Source organism: Motacilla alba, chromosome 2, assembly GCF_015832195.1.
Source record: "Motacilla alba alba isolate MOTALB_02 chromosome 2, Motacilla_alba_V1.0_pri, whole genome shotgun sequence".
Taxonomy (NCBI): Eukaryota; Metazoa; Chordata; class Aves; order Passeriformes; family Motacillidae; genus Motacilla; species Motacilla alba.
Window position 1 is genome coordinate 105846865 of NC_052017.1, and position 15048 is coordinate 105861912.

Here is a 15048-nt window from a genome sequence, read left to right on the forward strand (position 1 = left end):
GTATGAGAGAAGGGAGCCTTCGGCACATGTAGGTGCATCCTGCTCTCAGAAGCCTAAGTTAAGGACATCTGTTGTAATACTTAAGTGCTGTGGAAGTCTGTTCCATGCTCTCACAGGGCAGTCTGTGAGGAAGTTCTAGCTTCTGAGGAAAAACCTCCAGCTCTTTGATAGAAACGCTCACAAAGCAGAACTTTGTCACCTACCACACTGTTTCCAAATGGGAAGAACTTCTCAGGTCACGTCTGAGATGTGCTTGACCCAGTCCACCAAGAAAATTAAGGACTGAGTCTTAGAACACAACTGGACAAAGATGTAGGAAGGCAGTATAGACAGCAAGAAAGCTGATTGAATATGCTCCTGGTCTCCTTTGCTACTGAGGGCCAGTGCTGCAGCTCTCTGTATTAGCTGGAACGTCCTACAGGCTGATGGCTCCATGCCCAGGTATTCTGTGCTGATGGAGTCCAGATGGGAAGCAGCAAGGGCGTGAATCACTGAGGCCAGGTCCCTTTTGAACAGGATGAGAAGCAACTGCTGATCCAATTATTTCTTGCCCTAGTTTTCATGTTTCTAAAGTGGGGACACTTAACTACCCCAGGGGCAACTAATTATTAATCACAAGAAGTTAAGGAAATGTCCTAATTCACCAAAAAGAGATACCATTTTTGCACCGGGCAAAATGGTGCTGAGATGATGTAATCTTGGCTAGCATCGTTTTGAAAACTAACATCACTGATAAAACACTGAAAGAAGTGTATAATTATTCATCAGTTCTATTGGATATCAGTACCTCTCTGATCCAGCAACATCTGCACAAAACTAAGGTGAATTCATTAATTCACTTTGGTTAACACCCCACAAGGGTACCTCATTCCTCCCCACAAACACCACAATATGTTGTGTCCCTGGCCAGGTTGGATGGGGCTTTGAGCAACCTGGTCTTGTGGAAGCTGTCCCTGTCCATGGCAGGGGGTTGGAACCAGACGATCTTTAATGTCCCTTCCAACCCAAATCATTCTGATTCTGTGGAATTAATACTAGCACTAGAAATAGGAAAGAAATAGTTACTCCTTATTAGACAAGAGAGGCACAAACACTAGAGCAAACATCTAAGCCTATATCCAATAAGACTAAGGCAAAAAGGAGCAGGCACTGGAAAGAGCATCTGGGCAAGAAAAAGAAGTCTTAATAGGTACAAATTCCTTTATCATATTTAATGAAAATTCAATAATAAACTAGTGATAAGTTTCTTTACTTCCTTATCAATTAAAAATTCAGTATTATGGATAATGAATGGAGAACACTGTTTTAGTTATATCCATCCTCTACAGAGAACTACATGGTCCAGGTGTTCAATTAGAAGATTTTAACATTTTGGGGTAAATCTAGGCACCTTATAAATGCATCTACCTTTCAACTTCCTTATCGGTACAAGCCTATTTCAGAAAAGCCCTTATTGTGTTAAGCATGTCTAATTAAATGCTTTCTATTCTAAAGAATAAACACTTTGAGGTACACACTTTTTCAACTCCATTTCAGCAGTATAAATACACCATATAGCCTTTTAAACATGTAAGTACAAAAATTCACAACTTGAAACACTCTTAAAACATAAACTTCTGACTGTTACAGGTTTCCATTTGCTTCCTCCAAATGCAGGTAGTATCCAAAAAAGTTTAAAGCTGGTTCTGCAGCTATTGAGCACAAAGGCATTTAAAAGTAGTGTACAGAGCACAAAGGAAGTGTCAAAAGGATCTTAAAACAAAGAGCAAATTCCTGTAAAATTTCATTATTTCAACTTGAAGGTTGAGCAATACATTCAAGGTTTGATTTTCAGGACTGGTCATTTGTTCTCTGTTCTCTGTTCTCACCGGAATGTAGTCCTGTGGGATTGTGTTGCACTCCTAGCAAGTGCCTGGAGTGAAATAATGGAAAGTTCTAAAGGGAGTCTTACTTGATTTTTGTATTGAGAAGGTGAGATGAACATAGTGTGAAGGGATTCTTATGTTCCTATAGGCTACTCTTTCTGAACAGATGCCAGAAAATACGAAGTGAAGAATCACACTTGGCCAAACACCAAATTAAGTACCATTATAGCACGTGTATTTTTTTATGCTTGAATTAATTCCCTTTAATTATCAGCTGAACCATACATGTGGATAGGACTTCTATGCTATTGCATTCTGCCCTGCTCTTCTTTGTTCATGTTTCCACCCTGCCTTCCCTACAACCATGGAGTGCTGACCCTACCTTCTAATCTGACATGATCAGCATGTCCTGTGCATGGGAGAAGAACATTAAATGCACATTTAATTTAAAAAGTAAGGGACTTCTCTTGATAGAATAAATGTACAGCTATACTGCAAGCCCCAACACAAACTAAGGCAATGTGAAAGGATAGAGAAGCATAACCTGGAGGACAGTTGCCAAAGATTGCACTGATTTAGGTAGTAGACAGTCTGAAGAAAGCAATGCCTCCTACAATAGGTTTTAAATGAAAGTGGGCTGGAGATCAATGCATTTTCAGCAAAAGCAGACCCCGAAGCTCAGTACCTACTGCTCTGCCTCAGTACTTTGCTGCCCTTTCAGCAGCTTGGGTAGGTGACTGGAGGTAAGAGCAGAAAGACAGTGATCCCAACAAATAAATGCAAATGGCATGATGGCACTGAATTTTTTTTAAACATAATGCATTCTCCACTGAGGTAGGGCTATGCAAGTTAATTGAAATAATAATAAACATAATGAATTGAGTGTATAAGTACATTAATACCTCTTCCTTATTGCAAGTGTAGATAAGACAGAGGAAGGCTGTCACTAAGGATGCTAAGATGGAGTCTAGTAAGAACATTCTGCAGCGTGGAACTACCAACACACTGTCATCTAGTCCCTGTAGAGCAGAGTTTCTCTCTGTAGTGACACCCTTTTGTGCCCTTCACTAGAAAACCAGGTGCTTCAGTTATGCTGAAGTTTCAATGAATAAGGCTTTGATGGAAAGAGCAAAATCTTCTTCTTAGTCTGGGGCTGGAATAAATTTTGAGTGGAAAAAGATGTTGTTTGTTTATTACAACAAAAAAATGAAGGCAGTTGCTTGGGAGCCCATGTATTTTGAAATGAAAGTATATTTTAGATGGGACAGACTTGTTAGGAGGTGATTGTACAAAACATAATTACACTCCGTGTACTTTGCATCTTCATAATTCAGTTATCTATTCTGGTTTTCAAAATCCAGTCCTAATTCTACTGTTAAAAGTAATTTTTACCTTGTGTTTTTGTTTCTTTCTTTTCATAACTGTTTTTGCATACCCGCACTCCCTTCCTTCCTTCCTTCCTTCCTTCCTTCCTTCCTTCCTTCCTTCCTTCCTTCCTTCCTTCCTTCCTTCCTTCCTTCCTTCCTTCCTTCCTTCCTTCCTTCCTTCCTTCCTTCCTTCCTTCCTTCCTTCCTTCCTTCCTTCCTTCCTTCCTTCCTTCCTTCCTTCCTTCCTTCCTCCTTCCTTCCTTCCTTCCTTCCTTCCTTCCTTCCTCCTTCCTTCCTTCCTTCCTTCCTTCCTTCCTTCCTTCCTTCCTTCCTTCCTTCCTTCCTTCCTTCCTTCCTTCCTTCCTTCCTTCCTTCCTTCCTTCCTTCCTTCCTTCCTTCCTTCCTTCCTTCCTTCCTTCCTTCCTTCCTTCCTTCCTCGCTTTCTTTCTTTCTCTTTCTTTCTCTCTTGTTTTCTCTCTTGTTTTCTATCTTTCTTTCTCTTTCTTCTTCTTACCATTAATAAACAGTATCATTACAAATCTGACAACAGCCCACAAAAAGACATTCATTTGTCCCTATTTTTATTCCCCACCAAAGCAAAAGGGAAATTCTGTCTACTTCCCCTCTCTGCCATCACTACTCTCCTACTTCAGTGCATAGCTTTTCACGTTTAAAGACAAAAGAATACATTTCTTTTCCATTTCACTGGTTTACTGAACATTTTATGGTTATCAAGCAGAAAAACAGGATGCCCATTTCTCTCTCCTAGAGAATACCTTGAGCTGCAAGAACCTACAGTACAAGAATCCTGAAATTCAGCTCTGTACCAGGTGGCTTTCTGCCAGCATCCTTTTGAAGCAGCATGGATTGAATCACCTGCAATTTCTCTTCACCTTCTCTAATTCCCATCCTGATGATAAGCAAGAATCAGAGGAGGTCATGGCAAGTACAACTTTGAACTCAGCTATCAAATACATAATGTTTTTATAACCCCCAGGTAACAAGTGTGGTACCTGCAGCTCTGTTTGGAAGAAGAACTTCTGTGGACACTGTGTGCAGTCATAGATCTTGTCCTCTTGTCCATGGGCTGAGAAAATATGCTGCTGCAACTTGTTTGCTTGGACAAACACTGAAATATAAGACAAAGAACAAGCTTTTCATTATTTCATATTGTAAGTGAAGATTTTTTTTAATGAACAATCTCCCAATAGCATTGAGCAATTCCAGGACATAAAATTAGGCAAGTGCATTCAGATTTCACCTTACACTGTTGCTATAATGAGTACCAATGAATGTCATTTATCTACAAAGTGTGAGGCTTCTTCTAAAACAAATGAATTGAAACAGATTCCTGGTGTAAGGGAAAAAAACTCAACCACTGACCAAGGGAAAAAAAAAAAAAGAGACCCTGTCAGGACAACCAATGAAGATTTCATCTATAGAGTATCTGAAAATGCCATTTCCTGTTCAGAATTATTTCTTCATGCTTACTGCACTTTGACTGAATACACACAAAACTTATTTCCTGGCAACCAACAGGTTTGAAAAGCACAGATGCCAAAGTCCTGTTTATTCTGTGTGCCTAAAGTTAAAGCTAACAAACAGCTCTGTATTTAAATGTGTTAATGCTAAAAATTATATCCCACAGCTATACTGGGGCAATGTCTATAAATGTGAAACAGAACTGCAGGTAAATTCTCTTTGGATACTTTAAGATCAACTCTGCCTACACACTGAATGCAAGGGTTTCAATAATATAAACATGTTCAATTTTAATGACTACAAAACAAGGCCCTAAGACTGTGTAACAGTTTACCTAGGAGACATACTATTAATAATTAAATTGTATATGCCAGAGGCAGTGTTTGGGTTGGCAGCACTGACTTCTGATGGATGCCTGGTGCACTGTGACCTAAAAAAGTTTGCATCTACAATATTAATCTGTATAGGCAGGGAAAGGATTTATTAAAGATGCTGGCATTTGACTTTGACTCCACTCCTAATCATTAAAATTATTCTAATTGCAAGGCAACAAAAAACATCAGAATATTGTTCTTCTGAGTCATACATTTTAATCACATTTCTCATTACCCTGGAAAAAAAAGATCAGATTCCATTTTCCATATAAAACTTATATTGGTGATTTTTACTTCTTGTTAATATTCTAGCAAGATGTGCTGAAGTAATTTAATGGCACATTGCTAATAAAGCATCATTGTTTGTGATTAATGCTCACTGTCTATTTACCCCATCAGCAAAAAGCAAGAAGAATTTTGCACAGATTGGAATCGACTTATCTCCATACTCCTTAACACATTTCACAAGGCTATTGGCTCAGAAATGGAAGGATTAGTTTTATCAGGGATCTTGGTCACATGGAGAACCCTCAGTGGGTACTCTTTACATATGCAAGTTTTTATGTTGCATTTACAACACCCCAAACTTGGAAATGGAATATTCATTACATTACACTAAAAAAGATCACACCATAATGTGTAAGCAAAAATAAGGAAAAAAATTGGTAGAATCAGGAGTAAAACTAAAAACTTGAAGGAATGCCTAAGAATTATTGAATACAGACACTTTACAGACAAACTGTTTCTGGTGGTACTACCCATGCTCAGACAAGCTGTGCAGTGAAGAGGAACTATGTATTTTTTAAATTTTATAACCCACAGAAATGTGTGAAACCTGAACACAGAGAGGTAATAATCATCACCAGCCACTGTATCTGAAAGATGAAAAATTCAAATTTAATTTTCCTTGGTAGCACTCGCTTAGGTTTCACTGGGTGTGGAGCTGACAAAGAAAGAGGAGTAAAATGAAGGTATTAAAGGGTCTATTTGCTTATCAATGAAAATCCTTCACTTCCATTAATGGAAAACAGAAACCTTGAATGGCTTCCAGAATTAGCATGTCATTGATGTGTGAATACCCAAAGTGTGTTTTGTCATGTTTGTGATTATCTTTGATTTTCATCTTTTAAAGAAAAATTGGGAATGCAGGCTACATAGTAACACTCATGTTTTAGGTTATCATTTTATGAAATGTTCTATTAGGAAGTCCTTAAAAAAGCTCACAACAACTCAGTAGGCATCCTTTTAATGTGTTTTCATTTCCAACAACAGCATTTTTCTGTTCTTCATTATGGCCCAAACACCGCAGTGCTTAGCCCTACTGGGTCAAGTTATTTTCTCACTTGGGTTTTACTACTGAATAACAGCACTGACTCGGGGAGGATTATTCCACACTTGGACTTGTGTCAGGGGAGAGCAGAACTTGACTTGTGGCAAGACAGCATGGTTTGCTTTCTAAAGCACATAACAAGGGTGTTTCTTCTCACCACAAGCCAACAAACACACGCATATGGGCTTTCTTACCCCATCAGAGGAGAATGCTGCTGCACAGGCTATGCCTGGGAACTGGGGCCAAATACTGCTCTGAGTTTTATTGGTTAAGATGAAGCATCTGTAGCTTTAAAGCACAAATTTATGGACAGTTTTAACCTTGGCAGGTTTGAAACATGGAAGTAATGAATGTGATACTGTGGAAGGTAACAGACTATCACTTCTGTAATTATAAAAAACTCAAACTTCCGATAGAAGAGCTTGAAATGCACTTCTTACAGATGGATGACCGACCTTCCAAGGAGCTCAGCTTTCTAAACGATTTCTAATCAATATTATTAATGAGCAAAACGTAATGTTCCCTCCTAAAGCTGACCTAAAGCCAGCACAAAACACATTTTTTCAGGGAGTTCTGCAAGGTCAAGCTAAGGGCATGACTGGGACAAGCAGTGATGGGCTCCTACCTGTAAAGCACACCGGACATTTGAAGGTGCCCCCCATGCCTTCAAAGCTGTGCTCTATCAGGTGGCACTGAAGTTTGGCAGGAGAGTCGAATGTCTGATTGCAGAGTTTGCATTCATGGTTCAGTCCTTCATCTGCAGGAGAAATCAAAGGAAAACTGAAATTCACCACAGCTCTTACAAAGAGTAAGTCCAACACAATCCGTGAACTGGAGCAACTTTTTTTCCGAAGCTCAGGAAACTGGATGCCCCTTAGTGCCTACAATTGCTTAAGTGTTCTCTTACCCAGAATGTTTCAGAATATCCAAAGCTTGACTGGGCATTAAAAGCACAGATTTTCCACTTATAATTAGCACTATGCAGGAATGCAGAGCCATTAGCCTTCAGTAGGAAATCATGACTATGACCTGAAACATCATTTCTTAGCAGAGCCACCCAGTCACGACCAAGTACATTTGCAAAACAGCACGTGAGGAATTTAATGCTGATCACACATCATCCTGTCTACCACGGGTAAGAACTGTGAATGCTGTTTTTGGCACTCTGGCTGAGGTGGAGTTTCTTGTAACTGGCGTGAGAAGGGTGGGTAGTTTATACCCTCACATCGCTCCTACTCCACATTCCCAGTCCTGTGGGCATACATGAAACCTTTTGCAGGCTGCAGGATTTCAGACCTCTCTTTCTGACAGTCCTGGATTTTGTCCCTCTTTATTTGCATTTCTCCTCTGAACAGCCCAGGGAAGTCCCCGTGCGCCATCTGACGCAGCTTTCCCGTTCACGTCCTGTGGCTTTAAAACCCTTCCCACTCCCCGCCGCTTGTTCCTCTGCTTCCTCCCATTGTCCTCCAAGGCCGGCTGGTGCCTGGCACCAGGTTCCCTTCCTGAGGGTGCTGCAGGATTCATCCACTCCGCCATGAGGGCAGTCAGCGGCTGTCCTACTTAGAAACAGTTGCTAGGTAAGAAGTGGCTTCCAGCCCTGCTGCAGAGGCCTCAATTCCCACAGCGCCGCTTAGAAAAGGTCCTTCTGTATGTCACCGGTGTGCTACACGAGTAGCATTGATCTCGCAGGTAAATACTGTATCTGATTATTAAAAAAACAAGCGGGAATGGAGCGCTTGGTGACTGGTGCAGCTCCCTGCCATTTCTCAGTTGGGAAGGAGCAATTTAGGAGAACGCCCTGCCCATGCTGAACACCTAAATGCCAGGCTGCCAACCTCCCGCTGGACACAGCACTGCCTGCAGTGATGATGAGTGACCCTGGTGATGGGCATTTGCGAAGGATAGTGGGAGCACAGACAATGTTTTGCATCCCACATGACAAACCTTTCCACTGGTGTAAAGACAACACGACATGGTGATCCTGCGGCTGAGTAGGGGCACATTCCTGCCCCAAATGACCCTTAGTGATTATAAGACTTGAAAAAATTGTCAGTGGTAGCCCCCAGCTTTCACTTCTTGTTAGTCCAAAAGCTAAATTTAGCTTTTGCATAAGTCATGGCATCTCTAGCCAAAGGAGGGGAATTAGACAGTGTGAGCTAAGCCAGGCCATGGTGGCCATTCTGCAGGTGGAACTACTGAAAATTACCATTGTGTGGTTTCCATGAGGTGTCAGAACTATGCACAATGAAAAGGGACAGATGAAACCCAACAAAGACAAAGGTTTACACAAAATTACATCACTCCCATGCAGACACAGCAAACTTCCTTTCCTTTTCTACCCAATCCTTCCTGAAAGCAGTGTTCAATTTTCCTGACTACCTCTCTTGCATATATGTAAAGCCTTATAAAATAAGGGCCTTATTACCCCTGTAAAATCATGGCTCAGGCCTGCTACTTAAGCTAAGTAGAAGGGAACTATAGGAGAGTGACTCAGCTGGAATAGGGGTAGAGAGACGTGAGAGACGTGAGAGACGTGCTGTGTGACTGCCACGTGTCCACATCGTGGTGTATGGTGGTTGGTTGACTTGGGTTTGTTGTGCCTTAAAACTATGTAAACTGGTAAGGGGCTAGCTGCTTTAAAAAGCCTGGTTTTTGCAATAAAGGGCTCTCCTTTGCACCTGCCTGGGGACGCTGTGTTGCTCTGCATCATCACATACATGCTGCAGAGCTTTTAGAGGGTGTGAAATGGAAGGCCTGCTCTGAGTGTCAGCTGAAAAATGTTGGTGGTCCTGGCAATCCCCTGCCCACAGACTGTGGCTGCTGAAGTGCCTGTCTCTGTTACCTACATGAGACAGAAGAACTTGACTCTCAGCCTGCCTGACCAGGCACCAATTTATAGCTGGATCCACTGAGGACAGCTGTCAACACAAACTCAGGCAAAGACTAAGGTCAATCTCAGCTGTTTTGACACCATGGCCTCTCTGGAGAGACTGGAATATGGTGGCAACAGAGCACAGGCTGCTGAGGCACACATCCCACCCAGCCACATATGCTGGTACTCAAGTAGAATAGCTGATAAAATCCTTTGCAAAAGACTTCCAGGGGAAGGTTAAGGGTGGGTGACACTTTCTCGTCTTGCAGGTGACACCTTTTGTAACTCTTCATTAAAAAAAAATTAAAATATTTATCAAATATATGCTATCTACTTCATTAGCAGGGAAAATTTTAGTGGATTATCAAGAGTTGCCTGGGATTTGGCATTTTCCGCCATCACTGACATTCCAGTGTGTTCTGCCTTTGCTACTTCTGAGAGAGGACAAATACAGCCCATGGAAGCACCACCAAATGCAGCATGAAGGAAAAGAACCTGGCACACTCCAGTCTGTAGATCTAAGAGACACAGACACATCCTCCAAGGCAGATTATAAACTGTGTACTTCCAACAGGCAGCAACCCACAGCTGCGGGCAAAGCTGTAGAACAGCATCCTGAAAAGAGGAGGAGGGCTCAACAAATCTTATATAAATGCCCCTTCTTTCCTGAACTTGCTAATTAGTTATGAGGACTATACAGACTGACACACAATATTTCTCCTATATGCATATCTTTGCCATGGTCATTATTGAACAGATAGTTCTGGAGATGGCAAAAGTTCCCCACAATGGGCAGTTACAAGATAGGAAGCCTGTAAGGTGAAGTTTCTTCATCAACCTGTTGGTGCTGATACACAAAGTCAAAGCAATTAGGACAAAGGGAGCTCCATCTCAGGATCTTCCAGAAGTCAAGGTGAAAATAATCAATGACAATTCTCAAATCACAGAGTTACTGTTGGCAAAGTGTAAATGAACCATGCTAATCATTCTTGAGCATGGGAACACAGAACGGGGAGTTCTTCAAACATTCCAAGGAAGAAAGACTTCCAAAACAGAAATATTTTTATATGATGCTACAGAAAACAGAGAAGGCTTTTTTTCTTTTTTTTTGGTCTTTCCTTTACCTTAGTTGATGAAGAAAAAAGTAGAAAGAAAGGCATGCATTCCTGATGCCGAAGCAAAGCTAATTTAAATTACACTTGTACTTGCTCAAGAAGAACTGAACCCCATTAAATGTGACCCTTATTGTATTTCCCATATTACTCAGATCCAAGGTGACTTCCTGGTCACAAATATCAAAATCACTTTGATTATTCTATGTTGCAAATGTGATTTTCCTAAAGGCTTATAAACAGGGTTTGAAAAATCCCCTCACCCACTCGCCTGGGGCAGATAAAAACCTTCCCCAGGCAAGAGACATCAATTTATGCAGAATCTAAGTTTCTCTTAAAAATGAAATGCTTTTAGTCTCCAAGTTCTAAAGATCATATTTAAAATAAGACTACATTTGTATAACTAACAGAATAATATTTTTCCTAAGTCCCACTGTTTTCACCCATTTTGTGCACATCGCCAGTTTAGTTACATTCTTGGAACAAAGAGCAAGGTTCCAGCCCTTGAATTCAAGAATGTGAGACCAGCCATGATTTAAATTTAAGGAAGACAGCTAAGGGTACAGAACTGGCAGAAGAGTCAGGAGCACTGGCTTCCATTCCAAACTCCAGCACTGACATACTCTTATCACCTTGGGCATGACAGTGTGGCCTGTGTTTCTCAGACTACCCATCTTTAAGGAAGAGGTGCTAATTTTTAATTTCTGCTTTAACAGGCTGACCTAATTACTATCCCTTAAGATTTTAATACAACCAAGACAGTGGAGCTGGAGAAGAGTCCAAGACTATCGACCATACTCAGAAGACTCAGAATCACTGCCATCTCCCTGTGAAAGGGTTTAAGATTGTATTTCTTGATACACAACCTGCCTGGATCACACAGAACTGTGGAAGAATGAGGGAAAAAGGCTTTGTCCCTGTTCTCCACTCTCCCTAGACAATGTAAAAGCACTGCCAGCCTTTTATCTCCCACTGGCATGAAAGAGCCAGGATGTGGCAATTCTTGCAAAGGTGCCAGATGTGGAAAGAGCATGCAAAAGGCTCTGTTTATGCAGTGGCCCCTGTCTAGCTCTCCATGTTTAGCAAACAATTTGATAGGGTGATACGGAAGTGCAAAATATTATATCATTAATAAATAAAGGGCCAGTGAAATGTCACATTTTCAGTTTTCATTTGGGATAAATCTGAAATGGAATGGAGTGTCAGATACAGTCCAAAGGGCTCTCCTTCCCGGCAGAACAAAGCTGCTGCTCTTTGCTCTTACTCAGGCAGAAAAAAAAAAGTAAAAAAAAAAGTAAAAAAAAAATGCTGAGCAGCTTTAAAAAATTCAATCAAAATAATCTGCTCTTTGGAAAGGTGGCGGCTGACAGTAATTGGAAAATACTGTCTGACTCATTTATTAAAGTGAGATTCAGAGTCAATTGATTTAATAACCATTAGAATATTCTATTAAGGATATAATAGGTTGGCACAGCCCTATTTTTTATTAAGAGTTATAGGTAAGAAATAAGCAATGCTATGGAATTTTAGACAACTTCTGTATGGATTAGACTAAAAATATGGCTTGCAAAATAGGTATAAAAGCAGCAAGTATCAGGAGGAGGAATAGGAAAGTACATTACAGTGCAAATGAGTTAGCTGAAGGATGAAAAAGAAATGAACCTTTAATATAAAGCCTGCACTTTTCCAAATCTAACAGAAAACTATGCACTGCATTCCCTGTGTGGTACATCATAAAACAAGTCAGCACGTCCTTCACATGGGCCCAACAACGCCATGAGGAAGGCAAGAACAAAGTACCCACTGTACAGCACAGAACTGGTGCTTACTGTTGCCCTTACGTGGTTGGGATATGAGCTTGGACATGGTTAAGACCTTGCAAGATGGATGGGAATAGTTTACCCACTGCTCGTAGTCAAATGAATTTGATGCATGCAGAATTTCTGCATAAGTAAATTGCATTCCATTTGTAATCTTTATTCAGATAGTGGGAAAATGTAAACATGAATCAATTCCAAATAAATGCATTTAATATTCATATAAATGTTTAATATTTACACAAATATTAAATGTTTCAATGTAGGCAGGTAGATTTTAATTGAGGTGCAGCCCATTACCTAAGCAACTAACTTGACAACCAGCTATAAAAGCAAATATAATCAGTCTTCGTGCTGAGCATATACTCATATTTGAGGATCCTCTTTGTATTGGCTACCCATGTACTGTGGAGTTACTGAGCAACCTGTAGAGCAGGCAGGATGCTCCCACTTGCACCTGCCCCTGAGCCAGTGCTCTGGATGACCCGGCCCAATCTCTGTTACCAACTCAAGGCACGACTTGTTCATTTCATGGAAGGCCCTGACATTTCAATACACACTTTAAACAAGTGGAACCCTTTAAGTAGTTTCTAGACTTGTGTTTATGCTTCTTGCTCTTCAATAAAAACAAAACTAGAGCAGCTACAAGCAAATGTTCACTGGCTGACTTACATGCAGCTGTTAAGTCGTAACCACTGGGGGCCCTCTTATATTGTCTGATCAACACTACAGCCATTACACAGCACCAATTTGTAACAGTTTATAAGTAACTCTTTCTCTTATTCATCCTCAAGGTTGTCCGGAAGGGTCCTTGTGCCTTCTACTCTGAATAAATCTATAGGCAAAGGTCCTGGTAAATCATCACGAGGCTGGGTCCATGCTCAAAAGCATCCACTAAGAAGTCATGTAAAATCTGCCCTCCACACACAATACAGGAATGAAATGGCCTGCAGGCCCTGTAATTTTTTTTTAGGTCTAAAACATGCACAGCTCCCACATTCAATGCGTTTTCTTTGTAATTTTTTTACCAAGCAAACCATGCCCCTAAACCAATTTCTCCTTCTTCACACTGTTTTCACTCTTCCCTGAGCTAATTCTGCAGCACACATTTATAAGCCAGAGATCTGAGGAGTAAGGAAGCAATGCCATGGATGACAGCTAACCCCTCGGCTACAACATCTCACACAGAAAACAGGGGAAGGACAAAAGGCACCATACAACACTAATTGTAGTTTCCAGAGTGTACAGCCATCCATGCTTCCTGGCTTATAGTGCTGTGCCTACCTGCATCTTTTAAATTCTACTGGCCACACACCTACACAACCATCAGCCTCCCTGTGCCACTTCAGACAGACTCATTCCTGCTCAAAATTTGGTCTTAGGGTCTACTGTGGCAAGTATGTTCATGACATGTACCTTCACATGCTAAAGAACAAATAACAGCTCTTCCAAGCCTGGAAGCTAAAATGGAACAGTACCTGAAGTCTCAAGCACCCCATTCATAATTTCTCCCTGATAGCACTAATGCTTCTGCCATTTTCAATTCCTCAAACATTTTTAGAACCCCTCAAATGAGAAACATGATCCATAACAGTGTTAATTTTGGAAGCTGACACGAAAAACATGGAAATAGGGATAAAGGAAGAGACAGTAAAGGCAGAGCACACAGCTGGCATTTGCAGCAGGAAGAGGTATACAGCTCGAATTTACAGCCATGAGAAGAGAACAACCTGTCATAGAAAAACAGTTTTTGTTTAAGTCCTAACTAATGGTTCAATCCTGGTGAGACAGGATGGAGAATTGGATGGAAAGACCGAAGTAAACCTGTGTTTCTCCTGGACAGTCCAGGGCAAGTCACCACATGTTAGGAAACAGGAGGGCAGGGGAGGGAAATACCTCTTTCCTCACTCACACTCTAGGCACAGTTATCCTTCACACCTTCCCTCTTGTGCCACATACTACTGCTTATGTAGATGCCTGCATGCTGGTCTATCCTTAATACCACTTTTAACCAAAATCATGATGTTACCTGAAGAAACTGAAAACATCAGGCTGCACCCTGAGCAATGTCTTTCCCCTTGCTTTTTTTTTCAGTTCAGAATGATTTTTACGCAAGACTCTGCCTATGCCAAGGAAAGTTGGTAGACAAGATCCTAGCAACAATCCTAAACTCCTGAGTGACCAACAACTATAGCCTCTCAAGGGGAAGGTAGGGACCAGGCTATGAGACTGCCTAGAAGGTCCTGGCCTTCAGCAGCTGGAAGAGGATGGGAGCTGCCCTGTGCTGCTGAGGCCAGGCCATGCTGACTCCCAGCAGCACTGGGTAGGAAGCTTTATTCAGCAAGCAGGAAATAAATCCTACAGCTTTCTGCAGTGTACTGCTAAAGCTACAGCAAAGGGTGCTGATCGATGGAGTGACAAAGAGCTGGGATCCACCTCCTCAATTAAAGCAAAAGTTCATGTCTCCAGGGACAGATTTTGAAATTAGATCTGCTTAAGGGAAAGCCAGTCTACTGCATCTTTCATTCCACTGTATTTTTGTCTGAAGCAAGGGATGCATTTCACTTCACCAACTGTTCAGTTTTTTGCTTGGTTGCACTCACTTTGGCTGCTTGTAAGTGAACTCTTCTTACCACATGTGCCTTGTATGTTCTATTAAAGCCACAAATTGTCTGGCTTCAGTGAGGCTGGATGAAAATAAAAGAAGGGCAACTGGCAGGGTTTATTTCTTAATAAGTGTCATGTATTCAGATCAAGTAAGAACAATTTATATACAGCAAGTCCCCTCTCCATCAAACCACAGCATTTTCTGCACAACTGACTACCAGG

General features: G+C 41.2%; 1 protein-coding gene across 17 annotated transcripts in view; it reads right to left on the reverse strand.

The window, feature by feature from the left end:
* The window catches only part of ZNF521 (zinc finger protein 521), a 231050-nt gene that overhangs the window by 22219 nt on the left and 193783 nt on the right, over positions 1-15048 (reverse strand). For all 17 annotated transcript variants that reach the window (XM_038128658.1, XM_038128657.1, XM_038128655.1 and 14 more), the window contains 2 exons: positions 7044-7175; positions 4246-4361 (listed from right to left, as the gene is read on the reverse strand). In XM_038128658.1, coding sequence (XP_037984586.1) covers positions 4246-4361; positions 7044-7175 — 248 coding nt within the window. The remainder of the gene's footprint in view (positions 1-4245; positions 4362-7043; positions 7176-15048) is intronic.